General features: G+C 41.3%; 2 protein-coding genes across 5 annotated transcripts; one reads left to right on the top strand and one right to left on the bottom strand.

Moving 5' to 3' along the window:
- Window positions 1-68: 68 nt before the first annotated feature.
- si:dkey-261l7.2 (uncharacterized protein LOC569751 homolog) lies at window positions 69-15293 on the top strand. 4 transcript variants are annotated; one of them, XM_053643839.1, is made up of 7 exons: window positions 69-1163; window positions 6771-6908; window positions 9450-9539; window positions 9650-9744; window positions 11431-11594; window positions 11761-11877; window positions 13635-15293. In XM_053643839.1, the coding sequence occupies exons 1-7, from the start codon at window positions 1078-1080 to the stop codon at window positions 13728-13730; spliced, it is 786 nt and encodes a 261-aa protein (XP_053499814.1). In that variant the 5' UTR covers window positions 69-1077; the 3' UTR covers window positions 13731-15293. The 4 variants fall into 4 exon arrangements, with proteins under 4 accessions (XP_053499814.1, XP_053499816.1, XP_053499817.1 ...); XM_053643841.1 differs by having other exon boundaries at window positions 1081-1163; window positions 6776-6908; XM_053643842.1 differs by lacking the exon at window positions 69-1163 and adding an exon at window positions 6152-6576 and having other exon boundaries at window positions 6776-6908.
- A 1151-nt stretch (window positions 15294-16444) lies between these two features.
- Window positions 16445-22290, bottom strand: irak1bp1 (interleukin-1 receptor-associated kinase 1 binding protein 1). The gene is made up of 4 exons (XM_053643844.1): window positions 21817-22290; window positions 18810-18875; window positions 18565-18695; window positions 16445-17257 (listed from the first exon to the last, which is right to left on the bottom strand). Exons 1-4 carry the CDS (start codon window positions 22108-22110, stop codon window positions 16999-17001), a joined length of 750 nt encoding a protein of 249 aa, XP_053499819.1. The 5' UTR covers window positions 22111-22290; the 3' UTR covers window positions 16445-16998.
- Window positions 22291-22552: the final 262 nt, after the last annotated feature.

Here is a 22552-nt window from a genome sequence, read left to right as displayed (position 1 = left end):
TTGTTGATTTAGCCATAACTCATTGTGGAAATCGATCTGTTGTGGAGATACAGACTGGTGAGCAGAGAGTCCTCCTCTGACCGTGTGTGTGTGTGTGTGTTGGGACTGTGAAATTCCTCTAAAAATTGCATTCGGATTTGGTCCTCCCTTGTGGTGCAGCGGTAAATGGTAAATTGTGCACAGGTAAATCTTCAGAAGATAACGGGAGTCTGGGTGATCGTAACCGACCCTGTTTTTTGGGCCCTCCTCTCCCTATCTCGTGGATAGAGAAGAAAGCGGTTAGTGTCTTCATCAGCTGCCATGTGAAATTGCATTTGAGAAGGAAAGCATGTGCTTACCCTTCACCCTTCCTCACTGCTCGCTGTCGTGTGATAGGCGAGAACTAGCTGCTGGGTGGAAATGTTTAAAAAAAAAAAAAAAATAGTTCATTCGTGCATTTAATTCAGTGCGTTTGAATATTATCGAATATTAATATTAATACGACAAAGTGGAAATTAGCAGTGAGTGCTACACTATGGGTTCGTATCATACTCGTGAGCTATGAAATGGGAAAATCAAAAAGCAGTGATGTCATTTTATCCTAAAACTGAATGTTTAAGATGTATATTTTATTTATTTGTTCACCCACGTGAAACTTTTTAAAAATTTTTTTACATGTATTTATTTACCCACTTGTTCACTTTATACCGTATGCTCACTACATATACCGTAGTATAACATAATACCGTTATAGAGCAGATATCGTGCACAGTGAGTCGTGCAGACCGCAAATGTGAGATTCAGTCAAAGATAAACAGTAAATCCAGTACGTATCGGTGGAAATGAAATGAACTTGCATGTTTCATCACGGGGTTACGCTTCCCCCGCGCCTTAAAACCAGCACCGATCCTGTCAGGTAAGGTCTGATTGTCTTGCATAGTTCCTGTCAGTTGTCAGTTCATCTACAGCTCAAGAGTGCCTCCGTTTCAGTATGTGTTGTTCCGATTCATTTCATATAGGTTTCCTGTAGGATTGAGGTGCAGGACCCAATGATTAGTGCCTAGGAACCGTGAACCCTACAGTCGTAATCATCGGAACATGGTGCGGGTGATGATGATGATGATGATGATGATGTGGACTCTGCTGGGAGCTTTTATGCCGAGTCCAGGTACACGTTCGTCCAGGTACGCAACCGATTAACATCGTCATACCCGGATGCTAATGGTGGAAGACATAAATGACCGTTTTCCTACATCGAGCGACAATTCATCTGAAAAAGGTTCTAATAGACTTACGTTATTGTCGCTAAAATGAAAACACTGGGTAATGTTTTAGCATTTAAATAAGTCACTATTTCTGAAATTTGTTTCAACAGCTGTGTGTGTGTGTGTGTGTGTGTGTGTGTGTGTGTGTTTTGTAACAGAGGTGACCTCTTGCTCATACAGTCTGTAGACATGTATTTCACAGTCAAACCCTTATACACCAAATTCCCTCTGTGGTACTTAAAGGACTCACTTGCGACTTGCAACACACACACACACACACACATCTTTAGAGCTCTATTCTTTACCGTTTGACCATTCCCACACTGCACTTTGGGGTTCATCTTGTCCTTTAGAGGAGCTCCAGTGATGTGAATCCTGCACGTTATGACAGAGTGTAGGGTTTGTTCTGTAAGCGCACAGTCAGTCAGGAGCGCTACGGGGGTTCTTGTCACATCTGCTCATTCAGGCAGATAACACAGAGGCGAGAGAAACAGCGACGGTCCTTCTGTGTCTGTGATTTGACACGTTTCTTAGAGTTTTGTTTTGTGAAAGACACAAACATAGGCATGTGCTGATAAAGCAAGGAATGACACAACAGCTAGATGCAAAGTTACCCGTTTTATTTTATTTTCCTATACAATCCGTACAGGATCTCACAGGAGTTTTTCTTTGTGCTTTATTTGGTGCAAAACGACTTGAAATTGTTTTTCTTGGTAAATGAGACCTTTTAGTGTATCGTGACTCGACGGGGGGCTTTGGCTGAACGCACGTTGTGATGACGTCACGTGACGCGTCTCGGCCCGAATCTGTAGGTTTTTATCCCTTTAATAGCACGGCAGTTTGCAAACTATTACATTTATGTTATTAATTAAAGAATGACACATTATACATTTGATTAGTTTAAAGTTCTGTTTAGTGTTAATCAAGTTAGTAGCTGTTTCTTTCAGGAAGATGCCGCCCTGGTAGGAAGCCCAAAATAAAATCCCAAAATAACCACAGCTCTCCTTTAAATATTTTGTGCACATTTTAATGATCACTGCTTTTGGCCTTCTTTGAGAATTGTGATGAGTATTTACTCATTAATAGTTAATAATAATACATGCAACATTAATAATCCAATCTGATTGGTTAGAAATACCATTAACCTGGCATGCCTTTGGTTTTTCTATATATCCACATCTGCATTTTTTTTATGCTTATTTTTTGCAATTTTTGAATCAAAACCAAGATGTTTAAATTTAATATTAATACAGCACTCTATGCAATTGGCAACCATAAACACTTAGGGTATATATATATATATATATATATATATATATATATATATATATATATATATATATATATATATATATATATATATAGGTAGGTAGGAAGGTAGTTACCAGTAAGGTAACTTTAGAGTAACTCTTAGCAGACATTTAACTATAAAAAGTTAAAATACATGTTGCTAATTATATATATATATATATATATATATATATATATATTTTTATGTAATAGCTGGCAAATTGTTGTGGTATAAGAGGAATAAAACAACTGGTATGTGCTGATTATTCTCCTCTTACACCACACCCTCATGTTTCCTTATATAATGAAGGAGTGTGTATCAGTGCTACTCTACTACCATTTTATCTGTTTAAAAAAAATTATTAATTAAAAAGAATTAAAAAATAATTCATTAAACTAGTCACCAGAAAAAGAATTTTAAAAAAAATAATTCATTAAACTAGTCACCAGAAAAAGAATTAAAAAAAAATAATTCATTAAACTAGTCACCAGAAAAAGAATAAAAAAATAATAATTCATTAAACTAGTCACCAGAAAAAGAATTTTAAAAAATAATTCATTAAACTAGTCACCAGAAAAAGAATAAAAAAAAAATAATTCATTAAACTAGTCACCAGAAAAAGAATAAAAAAAAAATAATTCATTAAACTAGTCACCAGAAAAAGAATTTAAAAAAATAATTCATTAAACTAGTCACCAGAAAAAGAATAAAAAAAAAATAATTCATTAAACTAGTCACCAGAAAAAGAATTAAAAAAAATAATTCATTAAACTAGTCACCAGAAAAAGAATAAAAAAAAAAAATTCATTAAACTAGTCACCAGTAATCAACTCGACTAAAACAAATCAGCTTAATGGCTTTTGTAAATTGTTTTTTTTTCTGAAGTGACTGTAAAGATATAGATTTTTTTTTTATTACAGAATTGAATGATTTTGTACGTGTAAATTTTTTCGAATTATCTGATTTTTGCAGATAGCAAATTAGATTAAAGCCATTGCTGATTTTTATTTATTTTTATTGTTTTTTATTTTTTGGGGGGGGTGGGGTGGGGGGGGGTCGAGGCGGGATCCTGATATTTAAAGTAAATGCACTGTTTTTGGAAAGAGATGTAATTACCGACTGGCTCAAGCAGACCCAGAGTTTTCCCCACGATCACATAAATAAGTGTGTTCGAATGAGTTGGATGAATTATTGTGATTTTTTTTTTTTTGCAGTTATTATTTTATACGATCAGATTATACATGTACTATTGCAAGCTGTAAGAACAGGTTAGACACTGATATAGAAATAGACTGAATATCAGCACATGCCTAACAGTGATACAGAGTAAAGTCTCCATGAGGCTTGAAATTGTTTGTATTTGTCATCCATTTTATTTACTTGCTTTTAATCTGAAACTGTTTGTTGGTGAAAGTTGTTTGTCCTGTCAGCTGTTGTGGTCTGGTTGGCTCCTGCTGTGGCAGGATTTAGATCATAGCTTTAAACCTGGTTCAGTGAACCAAAGCCCATGCACCTGGGTTTATTTGCGTGCTTGCGTGTGTGTGTGTGTGTGTGTGTGTGTATATGCATGGTGTTTGTACTCTTTGTTAATGTGTGTAAGTCTACATGTCATTAAGATGATTTTATATCCACTGTTTCTGAAATGAAAGCTTATCGATCACCCACCCTGACACCTGCACAGGAAGTGATGCGATGCTGATAATGGGATGTGAATGAGTGAGGTAGAGGAGACGCGGCCCAGACATGCACTCAGTCCTCTGTCCCAGAAACTCCGGGGTGGTGTTTTAGAACGCCCCGGCTGGGGGCACTTTGTATAATGACCATTTGTATACTTTTATATGAAGAAATCAGATTAACTGCAAAAAAAACAACAAAAACAAACCCACGAAAACCCCCTGATTAAATTACAATGTACCTGTAGGGAGTAGTGCTGTCATTAGTTCATACTGATATTTTAATGAAATAAACTCGTTTCCACACCCTGGTCTATCCCCCTGTTCTTTATTTATTTATTTATTAAAATACATCCAAATAAGAACACTCAAAAGTAAACGTCACACGTCTAATGTGTAGTGTTTTACTTTCTTCATAGGCCTTTATTTATTTATTTATTTATTTATTTTTTACATTTTGACCAATCTGCATTCAAAGCATTTTAGGGTAACTTTAGTGTAGAAAGCACTTTTTCTTCAACATCACAGTCGGTCCGCTGGATTAGTCATTCCTTAACGATGGACCAACACCCTAATCGGATCCGATCCAGCTGATTATTTGATTACGTGTGGATCAGAGCAGTAGTACTTCAACCCCAAGCAGCAGGAGTGTCTCGGTCCTCACTCCCCTAAACAAATTAAATTCATACTGTACTTTCTTTCTGTTTATTTATTTAAGCAAGAAATAATAATTATAGGCAAGTTTTCCTACTTTTAATATAAAGTCAAGTCATTTCACCACTTTTTTTTTTCTCTTTCGGACAAATCTTCTAGCGCCGCTTTCAAAACGATCATTTTCAAACGTGTGGGTTGTGTTCGTGTTTGTGTTTGTGTTACTCTGAGCAATGTTTCTCATATAATAGCGTGCAACACTGGTAACATTTTATTTATTTATTTATTTTCACACACCATAAAACGTTAGAATTCTTTACTACACCCAGGTTTCTTTCTTCAGATTTTATAAACGAGACAACAGAGCTTTATTCCTCATGGTTTTTTTCCCTCCTCTGAGATTTAGCTCCGAGTATCAGTATCTCGGTCTTTTGTTGCAAAATTTTTTGCCACAGCCACAGTGACATCTCTCGCAACACCATGTGCGTCGGTCCACTGGGAGAGCTTTGACTCGGAATTTGAGACGGGTTTCCTTATGTTTGTGTTTCATAGAGGTAGCATATACGGTACATCGAGAAGAGCGATGGTCCTAAAAACCAAACCGAGATGATTGCACGTTAATTAGTTCATCTGAAAATGAGATTACGCACATGGAAAAAACAATCTAGTGCATCCTTGGGGGAAATGACTGAGCCCTGAAGGTTAGCAAGTGACCAGATAAACCACTGGCTCTGTCCTGATCCATCTCTGCATTATACTCTTCTACACTGAATTTCCTGTTGACAATTGCACATTTGATCATATTTCCATATTATACAGGGCGCATGCTGGCTTAGTGGTCGGCACGTTTACCTCGCACGGTGCGGTTTCCAGACGGATTCCAGCCTTCCCCCTTCGAGTTTTTTTTCCTCCGGGTACTCTGGTTTCCTCCCCCAGTCCAAAGACACGCGTTGTAGGCTGATTGGCATTTCCAAATTGTCTGGAATGTGTGTGCGATTGTGCCTATGCATTGGCACCCAGTCCAAGGTGTTCCCCACCTTGTGGAGTTACAATACATGCAGTACAGCAGTACATGCAGAACCCCAATCCCCCCCCTCCCCTCCCCTCCCCTCCCCTCCCCTACTTTGTAGGCATACACTCGTACCAGCATCACTAACTGTCATTACCATGCTGAGAATAAACCATCGCCCAAATAAGACCTGTTCACGCATTCACTGCACCCACGTGATCAGTTTACCGAATAAAATGGCGGCTCGGTGTTGTGTCTGTTGTAGTGCTGAACTTACTTAACACACGAGTAGTTTATGGCCGCGTGCGGTTTTAGAAGCGGTTCCTCTTTTCAACAGTCCGGATTTGTGGCCGTCTCGTGGCTAAACAGCGCCCTCTACCTGCACACCCGCGTCATCACTGAAGCACAGAAACACGTCCGCGCGCTACATACAATCCGCTCCTGACGTGGCGGAGCGCGAGTCGCACGCGTACACCTTCCTCCTCCCCCGCGTGGGCCTCGACTATTGGCCGCGCGCGCAGGTGCCAAAACCGAAACTTTCGCCTCATGCAAATATTAACGTGCAGTTGTAGAGCGCGCGCGCTCCTGACACGCACACCGCCGAGGTTTGGGTGAACTTTGCTTTGACTGGTACGGATCGCGCGTGCTTTGTCTGTGGATCTCTAAACTTTAAACTACGCAGTCCGTGCGCTCGCGCCGTCACTGCAGGTGAGTGGAACAAATCTGCGTGCATCTGTGTTATTAAAACACAAGTTCCGGGTTCGTTTTGTTTTTCTGGTTATTTTTTATAGTGTTGATGACAAACCTCGGGCTTAAGTAATAGATCTGTTTGTGCGTGTGTTTTTCGCTCCAGGTCGTTTTTGAATAGCTGCGTTTGACATGTTTTTTGTTTGCGTTGAAAGAACAGGTCACGTGATGCCGCAGGTGACGGGGCCGGTGTTGCTGCAGCTCGCGCTGCTCCTGTGCGCTCTGCCCGCGCAGTATCTCATAACGCAGTGGACCAGCGGAACCGCCGCACAGCGCAGCCTGGCCACTCGGGGGTACACACACACACACACACACACACACACACACACACACACACGCTATACAATCAGGCTACTCATATGATAATATCATGATCAATCATATGATCATAGAAGTGAATCAAATTTAAATTCTTACAAAAATGTATTAAAGATGAACAAAGTAAGCCTGAACTGTAACATCAAAGGTTACACATTCATTCATTCATCTTCGGTAACCACTTCATCCTGGCGAAGTACGCAGTGGCTCCGGAGCCTGTCCCAGAAACCCAGGACGTGAGGCGTGAATACACCCTGTCCATGCACACGCATTCACACACTCATGCACACCTAGGGGAAAGTTAGCATAGCCAATCCTCCTACTGGCACACACTACTGGCAACACCTGCAAAGGTTTCCTGAGCCTTTAATCTCTCAATCTGGTTCAGTACACACCCACAATCAGAGGGAAGATGAAAGTAAATGCTGCATTTCATTTGGAATTCAAGGTCCCAGAGTCTGGAGGAAGAATGGAGAGGCACAGCAAGTCCAGTGTGAAGTTTCCACAGTCAGTGATGATTTGGGTTGCCATGTCATCTGCTGGTGTTGGTCCACTGTGTTTTCTCAAGTCGAGAGTCGATGCAGCATCTACCAGGAGATTTTAGAGCACTTCATGCTTCTATCTGCTGACGAGCTTTATGGAGATGCAGATTTCCTTTTCCAGCAGGACTTGAACCTGCCCACAGTGCCAAAACGACTAGTAACTGGTTTACTGACCGTGGTATTACTGTGCTTGATTGGCCAGCCGACTCGCCTGACCCGAACCCCATAGAGAATCTACGAGAGACACCAGACCCAACAATACAGACGAGCTGAAGACCGCTATCAAAGTAACCTGGGATTCTAGAACACCTCAGCAGTGCCTCAGACTGATCGCCTCCATGCCACGCCGCATTCATGCAGTAATACCTGCAAAAGGATTAAAGCCCCGACCGACTATCAGTGCATAAATTAACATACTTTTCAAAAGATCGACATCTCTGTGTTATAAATTCTTTATTCTAATATTTTGAGATACTGGATTTTTTGCTCGGTAATCATCAAGATTAATACAAAAAAAAAAAGTCTTGAAATATTCCACTTTATGTGTAATGAATCTAGAATGTATGAAATTTCCACTTTTTGAATTAAATTATGGAAAAAAAACAAACGAACTTTTCCACGATATTCAAATTTTTTGAGATGCACCTGTACTATAAGTAGTATAGCTAGAAGTGTTGTATAGGATTCTTCGGACAAATATGTTTTATTTACATTTAAACTGGATTTTTAGCTCTTGAGCGGTTACGTAGGAAAAGTCTCGATGTCTACATCAAATTAATTCGTCATACTTTTTTTTTTTCTTTCCAGTTTTGAAAAATCCCGTCTTTGCCCCACATCCATTCAGGGACTCGTATAAAACACACACAACAAATAGGCTATATAGGGAGTCAGCAGAAATCCCATTTTGAAGCCTTTTCCTAAACAAGTCCACAGGGATCCCCAGGACATCCAGTGGTTGTGGAATGGAACAAGCCAACCATCACGTTGAATTTCTGCTGCATGTGTGATGGGAGTTCAGGGACAACAAATCTATGGACCGTCTGAGATTTGGGAAAGATCTTTATATTACTTTATAGTACTGGCCTAGTTTTAATCCCGGTGGTTCTCTTTTGCTCTCTCTCTCTCTCACTCTCTCTCTCTCTCTTTCTGGGTAAAGCTTTAATTGTGTATCAACTGCTCAGAGTTAAAGGAGTATATATTTTGGTCAAACATGAAATTTACACAAGATTAAGTTCCCTCTGCAAAACTAAATAAACCAACACCAAACATGTCCTGGCTCATCGAGTACGTCTGGGGCAAATTTATTAGTCCATCCGCTTATCCTACACACGGCCACGGGGAGCCTGGAGCCTATCCCAGGGAACTCGGGGTACAAGACACCCTGGATGTAAATGCCAACCCATCGCAGGGCACATTCGCACACTACGGGCAATTTGGAAATGCCAATCAGCATACAACACATGTCTGTGCACCGGGGGAGGAAACCGGAGTACCCGGGGGAGAACATGCAAACTCCGTGGCGCAAATAGATATTTTTCTTTTTTTTTTGACTCGGCTGTTCCTGTGGCTTTTCGAATTTTCACTGTTTTTCAGGTTGCTCTTAATGCATCATTAATCTGCATTTACTTAAAATAGAGGCACAGGTGCGGTCGTGGAGAGCTGGAGTTTGTGGCTTTGAATTCTTAATAAACGTTAAAAAAAATTAAATTAGAATAGCAATGTTTTACAAAGTACCAGTATCATTTAAAAAAAATTTTTTTTTATTATTATTTTCCCATTAAGAGTCATCTTAAAACCTTTTCTTCCAAGACTTTTGCCTGTCTTCTTCCTCGGAGTAATAAAAATAGTGATATTGAGTGTTAGAAAGGTGCTATATAAATGGAACCCATTACTTCTTCTTCTTCTTCTTCTTATTATTACTGTACCCCAGTTTTGCAGTGTTTATATACTGTATTTCTGCTTCTCTTTATTCAGGATCCTTGATGCGTGGAAAAGCATGAGGACGTCGTATCTAAACGTGACCGTCTTGGTAGACTGGATCACTTCTTGGATGCCCAAAATTCCGTAAGCGTTCGATGAAAAACCTTTCATTATTCATTTTTAAAACCATTCTGTACATGTACCAGAAGCATGTAGATCCGTGCCCTCATACACACGTATACACGTACACACAGACTGTTGGGAGTGGAGGAGGAGCTGGAGGACATGCATGGAGAGATCATGGCGCTGGAGATTCTGATGCGTGATAATGAGCACGGCTACTTTGCAGGTAAGAGGCTTTTTTTTTTTTTTTTTTTTTTTTTTTTCTAGCATGTCATATGAAACACAACACTTTGACTTCGGTCATGAGCCTAAACTTGTTCAGTAGTTCACCTCATGGTTCAGTAGTCTATTTCTGTTACTGTAAAATGGAAATGTTCTGCTAGTTTGGCTAAATTTCTGGAATTGTTCCCCTTTATCCCAAATGTAGTCAATCAACATGTTCAGTGTTTCAGTATTTTGCACTGGAGTTCCATGTGTTGCTAAAAAGTGAAAAGCTTACAGAGATTGTGCAAAGAGCTGGATAAATTCTAAACACACTCATGTCAACAAACTTCGTTTGGCTCTGGCGCAATTTCACCTGTTATCACAAAATATCAGACTAAGTCTATATTAAAGGCATTCGATATACTGCTCAAATCAGACATCTACATCCATGGTCAGGAGCCAAGGGAGCTGTGCTCTCTTGGTGGAAGGGATCGTGCTACTCCATGTCCGCTGTCAATCACAGCAGCGACTTTCGCCAATCGTAGGCGTCTGTGAGCCTGCGAGCGAGGGAGAGGATGGATAGTGTTTTATTTTGAGTGTGTTACGCTGAATTGTGACACAGCCTGAGCAGAAGTATGAAAAAATGCGGTTGGTCATGTGATCAGGGAGAACTGGCTGGTGGGTAGGAACTGGCATGGGACCAAATTGAGGCAACAAAGGAGAAAAAAATAGGAAGTAGACGACCAATCATTTCATCAGTGCATGCATGAATGAAAAATTATACCGTATCAGACAAAACATGAAAAGGTTTGCTCTAAGCTTCTTTTACTTGCTGGCTGCATTAGCATCATAGCTCCACTGCTAACCTGAACGAGACAATCTTCATACACCAAACATATTACGGTTGATTGACTACAATCGTGTTAAAGTTAGATCTATGTCTGAGCTATTCCTTTAAATACCAAACAGCATTTTTACATGTTGTTGTATCTGACGTGGGAAATGATTACGGCCTCTATCGTTTAACCTGTATACGAACCTGGAACGCCTGCATGCCAAGGCTTCCAACATTGTTAAGTATGGATAAGAGCAGTCCTTCCATGCTGAAATGTCAGCTGGTGGAGCATGTGGCGTGTATTACTGAGAAATGCCCACGTCTTCCGTCACTGTTCAAACAATGCAGTTTGAATAAGAATTAGTTCTACAGCCAAAGGGCTAAACATAAGCTTTGCATGAAACTGAGACTCCCCAAGGAGCGCCTGTGCTACAAATAGCACCCGAGTTTCCTCTTCACTCTCTCTGTTTTTCAGAAACGGGTCAAGAGCAGGAATTCAAATTTTGGTGAAAATCTCATCGACTACTGCCTGGGCCTAATAACAAAATGTATACCATCCTAACAGATGTGCAGATTACACAGGTTACACACTTTCAGATTAAGCTCACAAATCCGAGTGGTCCAAATCCGATCCGTATGTTGAATAGTTAAGACTTTAATTTAGGGCAGCCAAGACTGTACTGGGAGTAGATTGGAAGTGAAGATTGGATTTTACACACGTCGCATTAAAAGTACTCAGCATTTCAGCCAGAGTTCAAGCTCAGTAATAGCTTAATAGCTGCTTTTCAGGACCAAGTGAGTATCACAGCATTTAGTTGGGCAAGTAGTTAAATTTGTGTGTGTGTGTGTGTGTGTGTGTGTTTGTGTGTATAGCTTCAGAGGTGCCGCGCAGCCCCAGGCCAGCGTATGTGCTGCACCGTGTTGGAGAGGTCGTCATAGAGACCCAGAATCACATGGTCGGGGTGATCGTGGGCTGGGACGAAGGACTCCGAGCTCCTCCAGAATGGTTAAAGAGGAAAAAATACACAGACTCAGAGGTCTCAACACACACACACACACACACACATCTTTTTAAAGCTTCCTAAAATCCAAGAACAGAAATACCTTCTATAATGACAGTTATAAAAATTTCTTGAGGAATTTAATATTTAATAGACACATTGACGTCTCTTACCCTTTATTTGTATGTGTGTGTATATGTAGGTGGAGAGACTGAAGGACACCCCACACTACAAAATTTTGTTCAGTGGACCAGACCCGTCCTCCCTGATGATTGGATACCTGCCCCAGAATGTACTCCAGCTGTTTGAGGGATACAGGGTATGAAGAAACTCGTTCCTTTCTCCATCATCTCCATCTGGTTTAAGTCACTATAGATTAGTTTATTCTTATCAGTGCACCGATTCAGAACAGCATCTATCATGTGAATGTTGTCAGGTGATGGAGACTGAATTAAGAACAGGCGTCTCTCTCGTGTAGCACTCGCAGTGGTTATTATTAGGAGTTTATTATTATTATTATTATTATTATTATTATTAGAAACATAATTCAATTAATTTCTGTTTGGAATAATGCATTTCTTTCTTACTTTCTCTTGTTCCTGTTTCATGCTCATGCCCATCAGTCACAGTGAATGAAGTGTGGCCTATACACCTCAGTTGCATTAAAGGAGGTGTGGCCTCTGTGCCTATCAGTTGCAGTGAAGGAGGCGTGGCCTCTGTGCCTATCAGTTGCAGTGAAGGAGGCGTGGCCTCTGTGCCTATCAGTTCCAATAAGAGAGGCGTGGCCTCTGTGCCTATAAGTTGCAGTGAAGGAGGCGTGGCCTCTGTGCCTACCAGTTCCAATAAGAGAGGCGTGGCCTCTGTGCCTATAAGTTGCAGTGAAGGAGGTGTGGCCTCTGTGCCTATAAGTTGCAGTGAAGGAGGTGTGGCCTCTGTGCCTATCAGTTGCAGTGTAGGAGGCGTGGCCTCTGTGCCTATCAGCTGCAGTGAAGGAGGCGTGGCCTCTGTGCCTATCAGTTCCAATAAGAGAGGCGTGGCCTCTGTGCCTATAAGTTGCAGTGAAGGAGGCGTGGCCTCTGTGCCTACCAGTTCCAATAAGAGAGGCGTGGCCTCTGTGCCTATCAGTTGCAGTGAAGGAGGCGTGGCCTCTGTGCCTATCAGTTGCAGTGAAGGAGGCGTGGCCTCTGTGCCTATCAGTTCCAATAAGAGAGGCGTGGCCTCTGTGCCTATAAGTTGCAGTGAAGGAGGCGTGGCCTCTGTGCCTACCAGTTCCAATAAGAGAGGCGTGGCCTCTGTGCCTATAAGTTGCAGTGAAGGAGGTGTGGCCTCTGTGCCTATAAGTTGCAGTGAAGGAGGTGTGGCCTCTGTGCCTATCAGTTGCAGTGTAGGAGGCGTGGCCTCTGTGCCTATCAGCTGCAGTGAAGGAGGCGTGGCCTCTGTGCCTATCAGTTCCAATAAGAGAGGCGTGGCCTCTGTGCCTATAAGTTGCAGTGAAGGAGGCGTGGCCTCTGTGCCTACCAGTTCCAATAAGAGAGGCGTGGCCTCTGTGCCTATAAGTTGCAGTGAAGGAGGTGTGGCCTCTGTGCCTATAAGTTGCAGTGAAGGAGGTGTGGCCTCTGTGCCTATCAGTTGCAGTGAAGGAGGTGTGGCCTCTGTGCCCATCAGTTGCATTAAAGGAGGTGTGGCCTCTGTGTCTATCAGTACCAGTAAGAGAGACGTGGCCTCTGTGCCTATCAGTTCCAGTGAAGGAGGTGTGGCCTCTGCGCCTTTCAGTTCCAGTGAAGGAGGTGTGGCCTCTGAGGTTAATATAAACTGCTTTTCCATTCTTTTCTCAGTAATGGGAGACAGGTCATCAAGCTGTGCCGTCAGATGTGAAAGATTTAAGGGTTGGAGTGCTTCTTTACATGCATCATTGATCATGTAGAGAGATGCACATCATAAGACACACAAGCATCTTAATCAGAAAAACATTTATTGACACCATTTTCAAAATAATTTGAATACTTTGTCATACTCAGTGTGTGTGTGTGTGTGTGTGTGTGTGTGTGTGTGTGTGTGTGTGTGTGTGTGTTCCAGCTAGAAATCCCCACTCTGGATCAGTATTTCTCCCACTTTAATGGGAAAAAATTTGTGATGCTGGACTGGCTGAAAGAACTCTACCCTGACGACTGAGAGAGAAACGGAGACAGGACGCCCGGCGTGTCGGATCGCGCTGATATGTCGACGTGTTGTGAAGGTGTGGAAGTCGTTCTGTTGGGAATTAGCACTCGTCACTTTGCGCGCAGCTCTCGTCACTGTCGTGCCTTGGAGTCTCCTGATGGAGTGTGGATGTGACTTAGGCTGTGACCATGCTTCTGCGCTTTTACAGTTAGGACTGCAAATTCAGGGATGATTAACACAAATAAATCAATTTCAACTAACCATGTGAGTGAATCAGATGAAGGACTGGCTCACAGAGTGGCACGTTTTTATTTTTCTATTATTATTTAATTGCCTGTGTTTATTAAACATACACTGGGTTTTTCATGAATGTAATTCAGGTCATTGAAGAGTTTAAAGAATCCTCAGTATTGTGCAATGGATGTCAAACATGCTTTTAAACAGTGTTGTCAAGAAAATATCATAACACTCAGTACGTTTACATGGACAACAATAATCTGATATTAACCCGATTAAGATGATACACTGATTAAGAAACTAGCGTGTAAACAGAGATTATTGATGACCTTAATCCGATTAAAGTCATACTCAAAGTAAACACAAACTGAATTAAGACGTGTGGAGTATTCCTGTTTTAGTCACATTATCGACGTGTGTTACAGACATGTGCACACCTTAATCACACTATTAACGTCGTGTGAGAGTTTTCACTGCATTTTGTGACAGGACACGTACACACACGGCAGTGCTCAACCGTCTTACGGCAAACAAGAAAGCACGGCTGCGTCCCAAACCGTGTACTTGCCTACTATATAGTAGGAGAAATACATGTACCTCGGCTACTATATAGTAGGTAAGTACGCGGTTTGGGACGCAGCCCACGGCTTCAAGCAGTCGTCTATTTGCACGTACAGCATGACAAATAATTAACCGCACTTGATGCTTTTATAAAATTAAAAATAAAAACACCCAAAACTGTATACGGTCCCATAACGAAGACGAACTCTATGTCGATACGTGAAATTCTGGAGGGAACGTCGGACGGCGTGGCGTGGCGACGTACTGACGTGTGCCGTTAATCCATCTATGTTCTAAAACACGTAAAACGGGAACACGAAAGGAATCTTCTAAAAGCGACTCATGTAAACACCTTAATCACAGTATCGTCTTATTCAGAATAAGGTCGATAATTAGATTACTGCTGTCCATGTAAATGTAGTCAGTGAAAATGTAATACAAACACACACCTGAGCTAATTAAGCATAGTTTTTTTGTCATTTGCATAAGTATGCTGTAGTGTTACAGCTGCTCGAGATGTATGATATTTGCATTATTGAGCCTCAGAGGGTTTAGTTTTGACTCATTTTGGGATTAGATGGGGAGTGAGTACTTTCAAGTTTGTACTATCAAGAAAAGAAAGATGTTGGATAAATGTGGATAAACTAGTTCAGTAAAATTTCTATTGTTAAAATCAACAATGTCTTGTGAAATTCAGGGCCTCTCAGCAGATTACATGCCTACATGTTTGTCCATTTTTCAGTCTCCGGTCTAAATAAATGATTGAGATTCACTTTGCATCTGATTCGAGTACTTCTGATTCATGTTTGGACCCAGCGCTTTACACACAGAATGTCATTTTAAATGTTTAAAGTAAACTTCTTCACAAAGTCTCGAATCTGATTGATTAGACGTTAGGAGTTGATTCGTTTTCGCTAAGAAAATGTGTTATGTAACAAAATAATGTCTGTTGAAATGGTGACGTTTTCTCTAAGGGGAATTTATGGAGCTTTACAGTAGGAGTCTCCAGTGTTTTGTAATGGTTGGTAAATTTTCTGCCATGGGAAAGACATACTGCTTTGAGACAAGTTGAAATAAATGCAAACAGTATCATTAGGGAAGCCTCCACCACCACCAAGTCAAAAAATATAAAAACTACTTCCGACATTTGACCTTTCTGTGACCTTGACCCAATTTGGATCCCAATGTGAAGTTAATTACATATAAATCCATCCATTTTCCATACCGCTTATCCTACACAGGGTCGCAGGGGAGCCTGGAGCCTATCCCAGGGAACTCGGGGCACAAGGCGGGGGGCACCCTGGATGGGGGTGCCAACCAATCACGGGGCACATTCACACACCCATTCACACAGTACAGACAGTATGGAAATGCCAATTCACCTACAACAAGTCTTTAGACTGGGGGAAGCCTCCGAGGCACGGGGAAAACACGCAAACTCCACGCACACAGGGCGGAGGCGGGATTCGAACCCCTAACCCTGAAGGCGCGAGGCGAACATGCTAATCACCGTGCCCCCACATGTAATTTCGACAAACGTTTAAACGCTTGGATGGACCGATGGAAAAAATCTTGGGCCGCGAGTTCCTGAACATGAACGTGTTGGTAGCAAAAATACATTTCAGATATTTGACCTTCCTGTTTGGATCAGTTCCAAAATGGAATCAGTTCATCTGCGGGTTACAACGATAATTACGCATAAAACCTTCATACGTTTAACCGCTCGTTGCTGAGGTATCATGCTCGCCAGAATCATGGACCGATAGAAGGATGGACAACCTGAAAACAGTCTCTCCACCACTCGCATTGAAAGTGAGGGAAAGGATGTTTACAGCTGCTATAACGTGATAGCAGTGAGAACAGGAGCTAACTTGTTTTGTGGCTGTTCCAATACAATACAATAAATGTATCCACTGTATAAACACATAACAAATAGAAATCATTCTTTAATACATTTAAAAACTCAATAATTGACAAATTCCTGCTGTATAAGAGGAATAAAGGACTTTGGCACATGCTGGGACATTATTGGAAAATAATAAACTTGTGGGTGGAAACAGTAACTCTGCTTAGAGGAACTCTCGGGCCACGTCACACCACCACAATGTTGATTATTTTCTTATAACCGCACACCGTGTAGTGCTTTATTCCTTATTTATTCTGTTTAATGGCCACATTTCCTGAAATGTAATTCGGGAACCCTGTTGTTTTCAGTCAGGAGAGTCCTAAAACCTTCCGATACCTGTGTGGAACTGTGCTTATGTTACAGATTCCAGTTTATTTGACTTTTAGAAGTTGATAAGTCGAAGGTGAACTACAACCACTGCGGTCTTTTAAATTCGTCACTATATTAAATCATACTGGCTATAAGGTTTGCACATTCCGTTAGCACACGTGATGTTATTTCATGTCTTCCTGTAGTTCCCTGATGAATATTTATCTCTGGCTGTTTTGATTTGTGTTAGCGCCAAGAATGTGTTCTTCATAACCTCTTCCTCGTCCTGTCCTTAGGCCGCAGCTCAAACGTCACAAACACGTGTGATGATGCAGTGATCGACATCTGGCCCACCTTCTCCTGGAGAGTCAGAGTGCGGGTCACGCCTTCTTGCTGTCCAGATCTCCACTCCCGAGACTCCTCCTCCCGTACCGATAAGGGCCGTCCTAAAGCCTGTCCTAGCATGTTACACACCTCCTGTGCTTTAAGTCGAGCGTTTTCCACGGCTGCTGCACACACACGTCTCCTGCGCAAAGCGCCAGATGCATCACATCGTTGGGCAAAAGACACGGGTGTATTTATTCGTAAATGTTCATGTTGCGACGTGTAAACATATACAGTATCTCACAAAAGTGAGTACACCCCTCATATTTTTGTAAATATTTGATGATATCTTTTGATGTGACAACACTGAAGAAATGACACTTTGCTACAATGTAAAGTAGTGAGTGTACAGCTTGTGTAACAGTGTAAATTTGCTGTCCCCTCAAAATAACTCAACACACAGCCATTAATGTCTAAACCGCTGGCAACATAAGTGACATCTTTAGAAGAGGCTTCCTTCTGGGACGACAGCCATGCAGACCAATTTGATGCAGTGTGCGGCGTATGGTCTGAGCACTGACAGGCTGACCCCCCAGCCCTTCAAACTCTGCAGCAATGCTGGCAGCACTCATACGTCTATTTCCCAAAGACAACCTCTAGATACGACGCTGAGCACGTGCACTCAACTTCTTTGGTCAACCATGGTGAGGCCTGTTCTGAGTGGAACCTGTCCTGTTAAACCGCTGTATGGTCTTGGCCACCGTGCTGCAGCTCAGTGTCAGGGTCTTGGCAATCTTCTTATAGCCTAGGCCATCTTTATGTAGAGCAACAATTCTTTTTTTCAGATCCTCAGAGAGTTCTTTGCCATGAGGTGCCATGTTGAACTTCCAGTGACCAGTATGAGGGAGTGTGAGAGCGATGACACCAAATTTAACACACCTGCTCCCCATTCACACCTGAGACCTTGTAACACTAACAAGTCACATGACACCGGGGAGGGAAAATGACTAATTGGGCCCAATTTGGACATTTTCACTTAGGGGTGTACTCACTTTTGTTGCCAGCGGTTTAGACATTAATGTCTGTGTGTTGAGTTATTTTGAGGGAACGGCAAATTTACACTGTTACACAAGCTGTACACTCACTACTTTACATTGTAGCAAAGTGTCATTTCTTCAGTGTTGTCACATCAAAAGATATCATCAAATATTTACAAAAATGTGAGGGGTGTACTCACTTTTGTTGCCAGCGGTTTAGACATTAATGGCTGGGTGTTGAGTTATTTTGAGGGGACAGCAAATTTACACTGTTACACAAGCTGTACACTCACTACTTTACATTGTAGCAAAGTGTCATTTCTTCAGTGTTGTCACATGAAAAGATATAATCGAATATTTACAAAAATGTGAGGGGTGTACTCACTTTTGTGAGATACTGTAGCTGCGATGGGTGGGAATACAACGGTCATTAGGTGCTTCTAAACAACGTTCGTGAATGTATCAGACTTACCGTAACACACTGAGGCTTTCTGAACTGTGAGAGAAACGTGGATCTCCGACACACACACTTCTGTCCAGCTTTTCAACAAGCACCGAGCGAACAGTCTGCATCTTCACCAAGTCGGAAAACACCATGCTTACCTTTGCCACACACACACACACCATATTCAGAACCAAATATCTGATCAAACAAGCACTGAATCAATGCGTTATTAAATCCTGAATTACTGCTGAAGCGTTTAAATGATGTCCCACCTCAGCCTGCATACAGTACAGCTCTTCCTCTCTCTGCAAGTGTTTCATCACAGTGATGTCCTCCTCCTGACGGAACATATTCAAACACGACAGGTTTGATCATTGCCCTGTCAGTATACGGAGAAATAATACTGATCTCACAATAAATTATGTCTCAAATCTGCTTTCCCGAGAGCCCTGAAGATCCATCGACACCTCACCGACTTCACTGTTCCTCACAGTAACGAGTAGCTGACTTGAGATGAAACATTTTATATGTTTAGCTTTGAATTAGTCTGCAAACTTTGCATAGTCTCGCTCCGAGGCTCTTTAGTAGTATTGTAGTGTCCCTTGTTAGCACACGTCTTCACGTGCGCTTTGTGTAAAAACGTGTAGATCTCATTGAGTTCCGTGTCGTCTCATGCGGTTAGTGTGTTGTGTTATGTAGCACCGTGGTCCTGGAGGAACGGTGTTTCACGGTGTACTCTACCAGCTGTATATTTCTGAAATGACAATAAAAACACTCGAACTTGAACTCTGATGAAATCGACGGGACTTTTAACGTGATGTAGGTTTTCCTTCATTATCGCAAGTCATAAATACGGTCCGAAAGTGTACGCCAAGATATTAATAGTGAAGGAAATAAGTGATGTTTTGGGATGTGTTCCACATGCGTGTAAGGACTTCTGCAAATCTCTCTGGCAGTTCTGTTTTATTTCTTCCGCTCTTTGGTCTTTGATCCATGTTTCTTCCATTTCTGAATGATGGTTTTCACTTCACTTCAAAAGGTTGGTCTTTACTGCTTACAGAAAACTGCTCGAGAGTTTCAACCTCCCTGTTCCTTTCTAACTCAGATCCGACTTAACAACTGAAAACCATTTTAACACTTGAAACACATTCGCATAAAGTAACTAGACCAGGGGCTTTCAAAACGTTCACAGCCAGGGGGTGTAAAGTTCAACACAGCTCCAACAAAACAGTTTCCCTCTTTGCTTCTTTCTTTCTTTCTTCCTTTCTTTCTTCCTTCTTTCCTTTCTTCCTTCCATTCTTCCTTCTTTCCTTTCTTCCTTCCATTCTTCCTTCCTTTCTTTCTTCGTTTCTTCCTTTCTTTATTCCTTCCTTTCTTCGTTTCTTTCTTCCTTCCTTTCCTTCTTCCTTCCTTTCTTTCTTCCTTCCTTTCTTTGTTTCTTTCTTCCTTCCTTTCTTTGTTTCTCTCTTCCTTCCTTTCTTTGTTTCTCTCTTCCTTCCTTTCTTCGTTTCTTTCTTCCTTCCTTTATTCGTTCCTTTCTTCATTTCTTTCTTCCTTCCTTTCCTTTCTTTCTTCCTTTCTTTGTTTCTCTCTTCCTTCCTTTCTTCCTTCCTTTCTTCGTTTCTTTCTTCCTTCCTTTCTTCGTTTCTTTCTTCCTTCCTTTCTTTGTTTCTCTCTTCCTTCCTTTCTTCGTTTCTTTCTTTCTTCCTTTCTTTCTTTCTTCCTTTCTTCGTTTCTTTCTTCCTTCCTTTATTCGTTCCTTTCTTCATTTCTTTCTTCCTTCCTTTCCTTTCTTTCTTCCTTTCTTTGTTTCTCTCTTCCTTCCTTTCTTCGTTTCTTTCTTTCTTCCTTTCTTTGTTTCTCTCTTCCTTCCTTTCTTCGTTTCTTTCTTCCTTCCTTTCTTTGTTTCTCTCTTCCTTCCTTTCTTCATTTCTTTCTTCTTCCTTCCTTTCTTTCTTCCTTTCTTGGTTTCTTTCTTCCTTCCTTTATTCGTTCCTTTCTTCATTTCTTCCTTCCTTCCTTTCCTTTCTTTCTTCCTTTCTTTCTTTGTTTCTCTCTTCCTTCCTTTCTTTGTTTCTTTCTTTCTTCCTTCCTTTCCTTCCTTTCTTTCTTCCTTCCTTCCTTATTGACGGTTACAGCATTTAACAGATGCCTTTATCCAGAGCGACTTATAGAAGTGCTTTATAGTCTCCTACAAAAACACCTCCTCATGCTAGTTCACTACGTCAGGGGTTGAGTACCATCGGCTTCAAAAACCCTGTTGGGGAGGTTAGTACGTTATGAAAAGAAAACACAAGAAAAGGATTTAAAAAAAATAAAATAAAATAAACAAAACTCTTTCAAAAAATTATTCAAATGTTGGGGTCATTATTTAAATACATGCAGAAATATTTTTATTTATTGGAAATTTAGTGTGTTTTATTCCTGAACTTTACACACTGACTTAATGATTTAGATCCAAGTTGACATTATTTATTGGTGAACTGCTGTTCAATTATTGAGGTTTGGCTCAAACCCATTTAACTGAAGTGACCCGAGTGGTGGTATTATTATTATTATTATTATTATTATTACTATTATTATTATTATTATTATGATTATGATTATTATCAGTAGTAGTAGTAGTAAAAGTAGTAGTAGTACCCCCTCAGGCACATTTTAATTGCCACCTTTACACTTTCTTGCACATTTGCAACATCCAAGTGTTTGTTTACATGTTACATAATGTTTTATATAAAGATTAACTCCCTCTCCTCCTTAATGGACTTTGACTAGATTATTGCACTTGTTTTAACACTGATCTTCTTTACTTGAATTTTTATTGTATTTATGTTATCTGTATGTTTTTATTATTATCATTATTATTATTATTATTACTATTACACTACTGTAACACTGCAAATTCCCTCAGGATCAATAAAGTATCTCTATCTCTCTCTCTCTCTCTCTCTCTCTCTCTCTCTCTCTCTCAACATGTCAATAACAACAAGAGTGCAATAATACTGTTGATAATGGGGTGCTGTGATTTATATCACCACCACCACCACCACCACCACCACCACCACACTTTGAGAACCCTGAACTAGAGTCTGTTAATAGGGAGTGCAAACTTTTGCGCTTGCCCATAAAGCCCTCCAGTCTCACTCAGTGTCTGCTGTAGTGTTTAGGACATGCAGGTAGGAGCCGAACCTCAACAGGAAAACAGGAGTAAATGTAGAGTTGAGTGGAAGAGCGAGCTCTGTGTGTGTGTGTGTGTGTGTGTGTGTGTGTGTGTCGCACCGGGACTCCGTGCTGGCGGCCGGTGTGCAGGATGTAGTCCAGTCTGCGCTGCACGCTGTTAGCGGCGTCCTGAGCGGTTTCCTTGCTGTTCGACACGGAGACGGTAACAGCGGCCCGGTCAGGAGGAACACACAGCTCCGCGCTGCCCGTCACCTCCACCTGCCTCCCGCGACCAACACACCGACTACACCCCGCCTTCACATCCCGGCTCACCTCCAGCTCCTTTACACCTCCATAACCGTCGCCGGCGGCCGGTACAAGAGAAGCGAAAACTCGAGCTGGACTCTGCGCCATCTTGGTAAACCAGTGAAGCGCTATGGCAACGCGCGCGGAGCATGACGGGTAATAAAGCACGACGGGAAATGTAGTTTAGAATGAAAGTGGAAACTACAAGTGTATATCCATCTATCCATCCAACTATTTACAATATGTGTATGTGTATGTGTGTGTGTGTGTGTGTGTGTGTGTGTGTGTGTGTGTGTGTGTGTGTTTAATCTGTTCAGTTGTCCAGGACTGTTTATACAGTTTAAAATCTACTATTTAAAATTGGGACAGTAATTTTTTTTTTAAGCTATTTTTCTTTTTGTTTCCTTTTTATTTCCATTTCCTTTTCTGTACTTTGTGTACTTTTCCCTTTATTGTCCTTTGGGTTTCCTTTCTTTTTACTTTACCTTTAACTGTTAGAGTGAAATAATAAAATAAATGTAGTCCATTTGAATTGAATTTCGGGCACGCA

Source organism: Ictalurus furcatus, chromosome 15, assembly GCF_023375685.1.
Source record: "Ictalurus furcatus strain D&B chromosome 15, Billie_1.0, whole genome shotgun sequence".
NCBI lineage: Eukaryota > Metazoa > Chordata > Actinopteri > Siluriformes > Ictaluridae > Ictalurus > Ictalurus furcatus.
Note: the sequence above shows the minus strand (reverse complement) of the source record. Positions and strands in the feature narration are given on the sequence as shown.